Raw genomic sequence first — 9,203 nt, forward strand, 5'->3', positions numbered from 1 at the left:
ATGGTGTCCATCCCAATGGGAAGTGTGCCAAACAGTGGAAGGAAATGTCTGTGGAGTCATGGCAATGCAGTGGTAAGTGTGCTGAACTAGCTCTCTGGGAGATCAGTGTTTAAAACTTACACAGATAAGCCTAACAGGAAGGGAATGGCAATCCTAAAAATAGATCTTGCAAGGAAACCACTACTGCAATTACAAAGTCATCAACCTTTCCACTTTCCCCCACATTTGTCATGTGAGGAAAAGGAGGTAGTTAGAAGTTTTGCTAGTTGCCTGTTCCTCGTTATTTTATCCATTGAGAATCAAAGTCTGTTCTTCTGCCTAATCCCCTTTTTAGGTCATGCTTGAATGTGACAGAGATTGGTGTGTGTGTGTTTCATATATGCCCCTGGAAAAGTCATTGGTATTTTGGAAAATTTAATCTAATTGTAGCTTGATGTAATAGCTGAGAAACAGTTGACACATAACCTTTCTATTTTAATTTGTATATTCTGTATGATTTGCTAGTAGACTTTCCAGATCTCAGGACCTTTTTTCTTAGTCCTCAGGATGGGAGTGCTAACCTTGAAAAACAGGTCTGTGTCTCAGTATGTACTTCCATCATTTCTTAATCTTTATATATTTTCTCTGAATGGCACAATTGTTACAGTGATGTTTAATGGCATTACCTGGGGACATTATCCTTGAAATCTCGGTATTTGTGTTAGCTCTGATCTGGCAACCCAACTTGCAGACATTATTACAGATTTGCACAGGTTGTTTGCTTTCATTGGAATTTAAGAGGGGCAATGTCCCAGGTTTTGCATCTTTTTCTTGTGTCAAATGAGCTCTGTCTTTTGAGGTATGCCCACACTGCTCAACTGTAGTGGTTTGATATTCTTTTAACTTCTGTAATTCCTTCCTACGGAACCATTAGAGTTTGTACTTTGATGGGATGGTATTTAGAATTCTCTGAATTCTCAAATGCAGAGCTCTTGAGCAGAAAATTCTCAGTCTCTCATGAAGCTTTGAATGCAGGATTCTATAGGAGATAATTGTGACATTTTGAACATACCTTCTAATATTTCACAAATTTGGAATTTAGGAGGCCAGCTGGGCTGACAGCATATTGACACCTCCTGGGAGCCACTGCCACAGCTGTTCTTCCAACCAGAGGCAAATGTAAGCAGGTCCATGGCAAAGTCTTGCTGGTAACATTGCTTATAGTGAAGGCAGAACAGGTTGTCCAAACATGTGATCATTAGAAATGATGCAGGACTCAGAGCTGCTTGGAGTGGTTCTCTCTTGATTTGTGAATCCCGGATTGTATTAGATTAGGCTCTATTCAGCTGTCCACATGTCAAAAGCATACAGGTCATTCCAGAGTTTCCTTGAAGCTACTGAAGAACTGGTCATACATTGTATTGACTGCTTGCAGCAGTGTCAAGATGAGTCTGCTTTATTTGACTCATGCAGACATAAGGTTGGGCTGCTTCCTCAGACCTTATAAAACAGTCATATGCCCCATTTCTGAGCCTTTGTCTTCCTATGCCTACTATCTATTTTGTTGGTAACCTGTAGGCTATCATAGACTGTGACACCCCTGGCTGCGAGAGCACTGGAAACCAATACACCGAGGCCAATAAACAATCTAATATCTTTATTAAGGAATTAAGAAATTAAAACGAAAACAAGCAGAAGATATAGTTCATCAATAGACCTTTCAGGAAAGGTCAAATATAGTCCAGTAATATATTGTCCAATGTATAATATTAGAGTTTAAAGTTTGTAATCCAAAAACCGAAACACACTCAAACTTCCAAGCAGTTTGAGTGGGGAAAACGTTCAAGTCTTTTGCTAGAGTTCAATGTAAGTCCAAGGCAAGGTATAGAAGACAAGGCTGGAATCACGGCGAGACAAGGCAAGGAAACATGGCTAGGCAAGACATGGAAACACGGCCAGGCAAGGCACGGCTAGACTGGAAGGTAGTGGAACTAAACGCGGTCCACACTTGGCTGGAAGTGAAGTTGATCCTCCAACTGACACGTTGACTCCTCACTGGCTAGCCAGCGCACAGAAGTTTTAAGGAACTTCAAATCTTTTCACAGAGCAGGTGTCCAAATTCTCTTTTCCCAAGGGAAAAGAGCTAAAACAACATCTTCACCAGATGCGATCCTCCCTGAGAATTCTCAGGGAAAAACAGGTTAATCAGCAGATTCTCTAGCTGCTAATCGCGTGCTCCTTCTCCTGCCAGCTTTCTCAGACCTGCAAGTTTCCCAAAATATTCGCCTATCAAAGGGAGGGGAACTGGCGGGAGAAGGCTCCGTTTCAAGGGCCTTTTTAATGAGCTGTGGACTAGAATTGTCAATAGGAAGCAGCTGGAAAGAGGCAGAGTCTTGCTGAATCGGCACAAACCCCATGTCCTCGTCACTGTGGTCCATAATGGAGGCAGGATCACGGCCCAAGGGTTCAGGGGACATCACATAGACAAAGGATCTGCTTCATGTACCTTTGGTAAAATGAGTGGGGATTGACTTCTCTAATTTCTCTGCACACATCAGGTGTGGGTTTTTTTGTGTATCATTGTGCTCACATATGCAGCTTGTCTGCAGATCAACATCTGTGCCAGTGACATGCCTTTTGGGACTGTTTTGAGACATTGCTGCCATTTTATCAAACTTCTAACTTTTTGTCAAGGGCTGCTCATACCCAACTTCATGTGCCTTCTTTATTGGGACAAACACAATTTCCAAAAGCCCCAGACAACAGACAGTAAGGGATTTTGAGAGTTATAATCCAAAACATCTCAGTGGGGGGGAAATCTTCATTTGGTCTTAATAGTCTGGTTACGGCCTAGGTAGAAAACAATTTGGGAACCGACATGATCTTAACAATCATACTGGCTTATTTTAAAATGTTGTTCCAAAATTATGGAGATAATGTACATTGTATTTTGCTTGTTGAAGATGTGTGGTTTAAATATTTATATTAATATCTCTATATATAATAAAAGTGAAATCGGAGTATGTATCAGCTTTTTGATTGGCCTGGCGGAATATGTGCTCGCGTTTTGATTGGCCTGGCGGAATATGGATCAGCTTTCTGATTGGCTGGCCGGAATATGGGCCAGCTCTGATTGGCTGCCACTTTCACAGGCCACTGGGATTGCTGAGGGAAAAACTACTACCAACTGGCTTCGTTCGGCCTACTTATCTCCTCAGAACGATGCTAGCTTTGGGAGAGTTAACAGCTTTCGGCCTACACTTTGGTAATAAAAAACACCACTGCCACCACCAGAAAGGCCGGACCTGGACCAAACTTGACACACATCACCCCTACGATCCATGAACCCACTGACAACAGATGGCCCCCTTTGGCCCCTCTGCTGACATGTTTAAGGCCTTCCAGGCTGGCCTCACGCCGCTAGACCCAAAAGGAAGACGCCATCTTGCCTCAGCTTTCAACTTCTTTGTAAGGCCCTACTTTCCTCAAAAGACAGCAGAGAACATTGTTATTATCTTTTTAATGATATGCTTATGAACACTTCTAGCCCCCAAAGCCCCAATCCAAGCCGCCTTTGATCATTTTGCTAACACGTTTCAGGCCTTGCAGCCTGGCTCCATTGTGCTAGGCCGCAAAAGAGGCGGCCATTTTCCCTGTTCCAAACAGAGCAGCTTTTGCCTGTGTCTTTTGGATACAGCACTCTCCTTCAACAAGGTCAGGCGGCAGTACGTAAATAGGTTGATCCACTGTGACGGCACTTCCTCATTCCAACGTCATAAATTAGTTAAATTTGCCTCCCCACTTTATAAGTGGTACCTTATTTCCTACTTTATAGATGCAACTATCTTTCGGGTTGCTAGGTCCTTTGGCTCTGGGAGTTATAGTTCACCCTTATATAGACAGCACTGAACCCAGCCAACTTCGGATCTGGACCAAACTTGGCACACTGCCTCATCATGCCCAACTGAGCATACAGGCAGGGTTTCGGGGTGATTCTCCTTTGGCTCTGGGAGTTGTAGTTCACCCTTATACAGACAGCACTGAACCCAGCTGATGATGGATCTGGACCAAACTTAAGTGATATTTCCTCACATCCCCAAACAACTCAATGCTGTCTACTAATAACCCGGGCACCACCGGGACCCCAAGCTAGTATTAAATATAGTGTGCAATACAGCATAATCACAAATTATAGTGATCAAATACATGTAAAATCTTAAAGAAAATGACAGCTTCATTTTAGTTCGATATTAATACATATGTGTTAATTTTGAAAAATAGTTTGCTTTTAATTCAGAAAAATGTTACAGAATTTAATTTAAATCAGCATTTTGAAAAGGCAATGACCGATTTGAATCTAAGCAATTGCAATTATATTGCAATTACTCTGAGTTCTGATTGATACTTGATGCCAGTTGTGTATTGAGTTTCACACATTTGCTTTTTCCCTTGTATCTCCCTTTGAACAAATTACTTTATGAAGACATTTATCTAGGGATTTGCTCCTTAATTACATTTTTTCTCCTGGATTTTCTTCTATGATAAGTGGTTCTCAGCTTAATTTCAAAGGCCTTCTGCAAAAGCATTTCATCTATAAGTTCTGATCTTTGACATAAAAATGCATGCCTGGACTGAATAAACAAAGAGGCTTATGTTACCATCACTCATAAATCCATAGCAGCACAATGTGATTGAATGTCCCCTCCTACAATTGCCACCTTGGCCCTCTACCCAGCCTGGTTGATGCCCACAAAAAGAACAGAAGAATATTGGAGCAAGGAAATATTTCTTACTGGAGGATAAACATGTTCTAAGGGAGATTGGGAAAGGGCGAGTGAGAAGGTGCCAGACAGCAGTCTCTGTTACAACTAAAAATATGTAGGTTCTCATTTTCCTGGGGCAGTTCAGTCTTTGTTCAGTAATTCCCCCACAACCACTTGTGGAAGTGGAGATTGCAGGTGCAAGTAATGCAATAATACAAAGTATAACCCACGGGGGCTAGAAGCTGGAAAATCTCATTACAGTACTGGATTGATCTTCCTGACCTTCCTTACTATACCCCTATGTCAGAAGCTGCTATACATGGTGTCAAATAATAAGATTCAGATAAAAACATCAGATCCCCTCTGATCTTGGAAACTAAGCTGGGTCAGACTTGTTAGTACTTGAATGGGATATTGCCAACTAATATCAAGTGTTGTAGAGTCCATTTTAAAAGAAGAAATGGGGTTTGTATAGTCTGGAATAGGAGGAAGTCCATGGGGTGACAGTACATTTCCACACTGGATGGCACCAACCATAGTAACATCTCTTCCTCTCCGCAAAATCAAGCAAGCACAAGAGTCTCCGCCTTTCTATTTCCTAGTGCGACAGTTCTGGGTAGGGATCAGTAGGAGACATATGTGAAACTTTTTTAAAAAAACTCTATATTTATTTGTCATGAATTTTAAGAGCAAAGACGTTTTGTACAACTTTGGAGTATGTCAACATATCGGTTTTCATGTAGGTAGTGTCATAATTGTGCTTGATGAAGAGAATGATTCATTTCTCCTTGAATTTGTATTGTACTGCTATCCATATATGACCTTATTTGCACTAAGTGGATTCTCAGCCATGGAAACCTAAGCTTAAATAGACAACACTGAGGAAGTTTAGGCCTACATCCTATTGTTAGTCCAGTGCAGTCATTCAAATTTTTTATGTAAATTTGATGCGCCACTCAACAATTCATTCACTGGGATTACTCTAGTTTAGACAAAACAACAGTTTTCTAGCCACATCGTTGAATGTCCTCCCTGGTATATCAGTGGAAAAGTCTCTTTTCACAAATTTTGGGTGGGAAAAATGTGGTCTTTTAGATATTGTGGGACTCCAAGTCCCAGCAGCCCTAGCCAGCATGCTGCAAGTTGCTGCGTAGTAACATCTTTAAAAAATGCCTAAATTATTATTATTATTATTATTATTATTATTATTATTATTATTATTATTATTATTTCTCACATTTATATCCTGCCCTTCTCACCTGAAGGGACTCAGGGCGGCTTACAACAATGGCAACATTTCAATGCCCATACAAATCAATATAAATATAAATTGAGCTAAAGTAGTTCCACTGAATCTGTGGGATTTACATAAGAGTTTACTTATTATTCACAACTGATTCAGTGTGAATTCAGCTATACTCTGATTGGAATTAGCAGTTATATATGGCCAATGTGCCTTCCTAACCAAGACAGTTGGAGAGTAGGCAACCCAGCACTGCCTCTTAGATTTTTGGGTGACAAGTGTGGCATCCTCACACACATGCACACAAACCAACCAACTGGAAGAGGCAGAACCGTGCAGACACAGAATTTATTTTGTCTGAATCTAATCTTCCCGGAATTTTATTCTATGCTTTGCAAAATGGAAATGCTATCACTGTTAAGGCAACAAACTTTCTGAAGCTCAGCCATGGTGCTTTTGGGAACTTTGTAAAAACAGAGAGCAAAGATAAATTAAAAAAAAAACTTTGGAAACAGCAGAATTTTAAAATTAGATCAAATCAAAGGATTGCTTTACATATGTTTTGTGCCTCTTCTTATTTTACAGAAAATCGGAAGTGTAACCATCCTGAGGATGCCATGTCTGTTCAGTAAAATCCAGAGCCACTTGTGAGACACTGGTCAACATGTTTGTTGAAAAGAGCAACACTCCTTTGTCTCAGAAACCAAGTAAGAAAAAGACCAGGCCACAGGGTCTGCCTTCCCCAGCTCTTTGCTGTGCTTGTGGTCTGTGTATCATGCTAGCAGGGATTAACATCACTCTGGTGGGTGCCTTTGCTTTTGGAACATTTCTGCCTGTCAACAATCCTCCTATTGTCATTGGGCCCATCCTTTTGGTGGTGGCATTCACTTTCTTTGGGGCCTGTTGCATCTGCAGCCGAAGGCCGCCCGCTCATGGCACAAGGAAATCCAAAACTGGGGCTAACATTGGACTCATCAAACCCGGCAACACGGCTTTCGAGATTGAAACCAGTGAGCATACTGTGCAAGACACGACTGCAGTGCAGTTGAGCCCAACCAACTCTCCAATGTCCTCCAAGAAATCCACACCGATTCATGAGAATTCGAAGACCTGCAAACTCTTTACAATGGACAGCAATGGGCCAGCAGCCAAGTACACAGCTGGTGGAGAATCAATACAGCTGAATTTGCCCAGAGACATTGCTATGTCATAAACCAAAGAGGAGAATATTTATGAATAGCTGGGCAGCAGGCATTTCAGCATGTGACCAGATGGTCAAATGAGTTTTCAGTGCAGCAAGCATCTGGAATCAAATTTAGAGTTGGCCAACACATGCATTTGAATATGTTGAAAATTTAAAGGGAAAGTAGTAATAAGATGGCAATTAGAAATCAATACACAGCAGTAGGGGGAAGTGCCAGACACTGAGTTTTGAGCAATGAAATTAAAATGAAATATGGCATATATAAATCAATAGCATGCAACTAACAAATCTAGAATAGCCTGAATTTCATTCATTTGTTTAATGGGCTTGTGAATGGTAACGTGATGATCAGGATTTGATGATGCAGAGCAGTGGAAAAGTACAGATTCTGTTGTCAGGCAGAATGGCAGATTGCTATAAGCAATGGTAACAAGGGGAAATTATCTGTATTCAGTTCATTTATTTTGATGCCAAATGAAGCAATTAAAACCTATCTTGCCACATTTGATTTTCCCTACCTTCACATTTTATTCTTTCATAAGTTGCCATAGAAGTCTCTGGAAAATACATGCATCAAATAACTTCTTTTTCAGCCTTTCTTCACCTTCTAGCTTATAGCTGGCCATTGACTGTTCTGGGTAGCATAAATGTGGCATGAAATAATATTTTTTTTAGCTGATTTGGCATCTGCAGGTTGACCTGATCACTCATCCTTTGGAAAGAAAATTTGACTTCTGAAATGTTGATGCACAAATATGGAAATGTGCACAGATACATATATGCATCATATGGAGAAGAACATTGCTGCAAAAATGAACATTTTGATCTATATATATAATCAACTACAATTTTCCTTTTGGGAAAACTGTAACACAAAGCTTTTTTTATGGAACGAGTTGTGTGGTTCAGATTCTATTTATGTATGAGTTAAACAGTGAACATGCTCTCTTGTGTCTTTTACCTGTATCAAACTACTCTGCATCATATTGAATTCAGCATAAATTGTGCTTGTGTGTAAAGAACAGTCTTTTCTTGTACTCATCACTAGAAGTGAAAATGGTGTAAGTAATGGCAGGCTAGAAACATTCTTCACTTGTCACTTCAGAGAAAGTTGTTTGATCAAAGCCTTTGTCTAGCTCTGATTGCTCACAAGATTTTTTTTTTTTACTTTCAGAAATTGTTTGTACCATAAAAGTAAAGTGCTATAATTAGGGAGACTTTCGAGGAAGGACATTTTCTTGGAAGCAAGCAAAGCTCACTAGGATAAAAAATTAGATGAGTGGAAATGCTCATGAATATATCATTCCTTTTGGGATTTCTCAACTGATGTCATGTTTCACAGTGGAACCGATGCATGAGTGAGATCTCCCCATTTGATTTCTGACCTTTTTTAGGTTGCAGCATTTGCCCATTTGCAGTTTTTCTCTCTTTGTTTTCCTTACATGCTACCAGTACACAATAACTCATATTCACATGGGTTGAAAAATGACACCCAAAATAATTAATATGCTATATGACACCTATCCCAGTAAGATTACAGAATGTAGGATGAGTCAACAGTGGGTTACTGATTGTGATGGGAAGGTCAAAGAAGGGGGGAGGAAGTTACGTGGTGACAATGTGTGGAGGAGGCAGCAAAAATCATGAGGAAGGGGAGGGACCAGAGGAGAATAATAAACTCTTCCTCGGAGGCTGCCTGTGAAAATCCAATTAGTGAAGAATATTTGACAACACTATTGAATTATCAGAAGATGTTTGGTGTTGGATTAATTTATGCATTCATTTCCTGCACTGTTAGAGTTGTTTACTGTGCTAAGTATAAAGGGATATTCTGGAAGTGTCTATCAGTTGAGAGATCACACTATGTAACACGATTTTTGTTCCTGGGTTATAAATGTCATTTCCTAATAGGTTCCATCATAAAAACATGGGGAAAGTTTATTAAACTGATAAACTTTGTTTTTGCAGGACATTCTGCAGCACATTTTGCTATAGTTTTTCAATGAATATTTCA

The 9,203-nt window shown here is 40.2% G+C and overlaps 1 protein-coding gene across 1 annotated transcript; it reads left to right on the top strand.

Annotated features, from left to right (window-relative positions):
• The first annotated feature begins 6,649 nt into the window (after window positions 1-6,649).
• On the top strand, window positions 6,650-7,198 carry tmem275 (transmembrane protein 275). The gene has a single exon (XM_062979769.1). The coding sequence runs from the start codon at window positions 6,650-6,652 to the stop codon at window positions 7,196-7,198; it is 549 nt and encodes a 182-aa protein (XP_062835839.1).
• Window positions 7,199-9,203: the final 2,005 nt, after the last annotated feature.

The sequence above is a fragment of the Anolis carolinensis genome, chromosome 4 (genome assembly GCF_035594765.1).
Source record: "Anolis carolinensis isolate JA03-04 chromosome 4, rAnoCar3.1.pri, whole genome shotgun sequence".
Classification (NCBI taxonomy): Eukaryota; Metazoa; Chordata; class Lepidosauria; order Squamata; family Dactyloidae; genus Anolis; species Anolis carolinensis.

Bases quoted from the DNA above. Each gene is read 5' to 3' on its own strand.
- tmem275 (XM_062979769.1), top strand. From the start codon at position 6,650: ATGTTTGTTGAAAAGAGCAACACTCCTTTGTCTCAGAAACCAAGTAAG.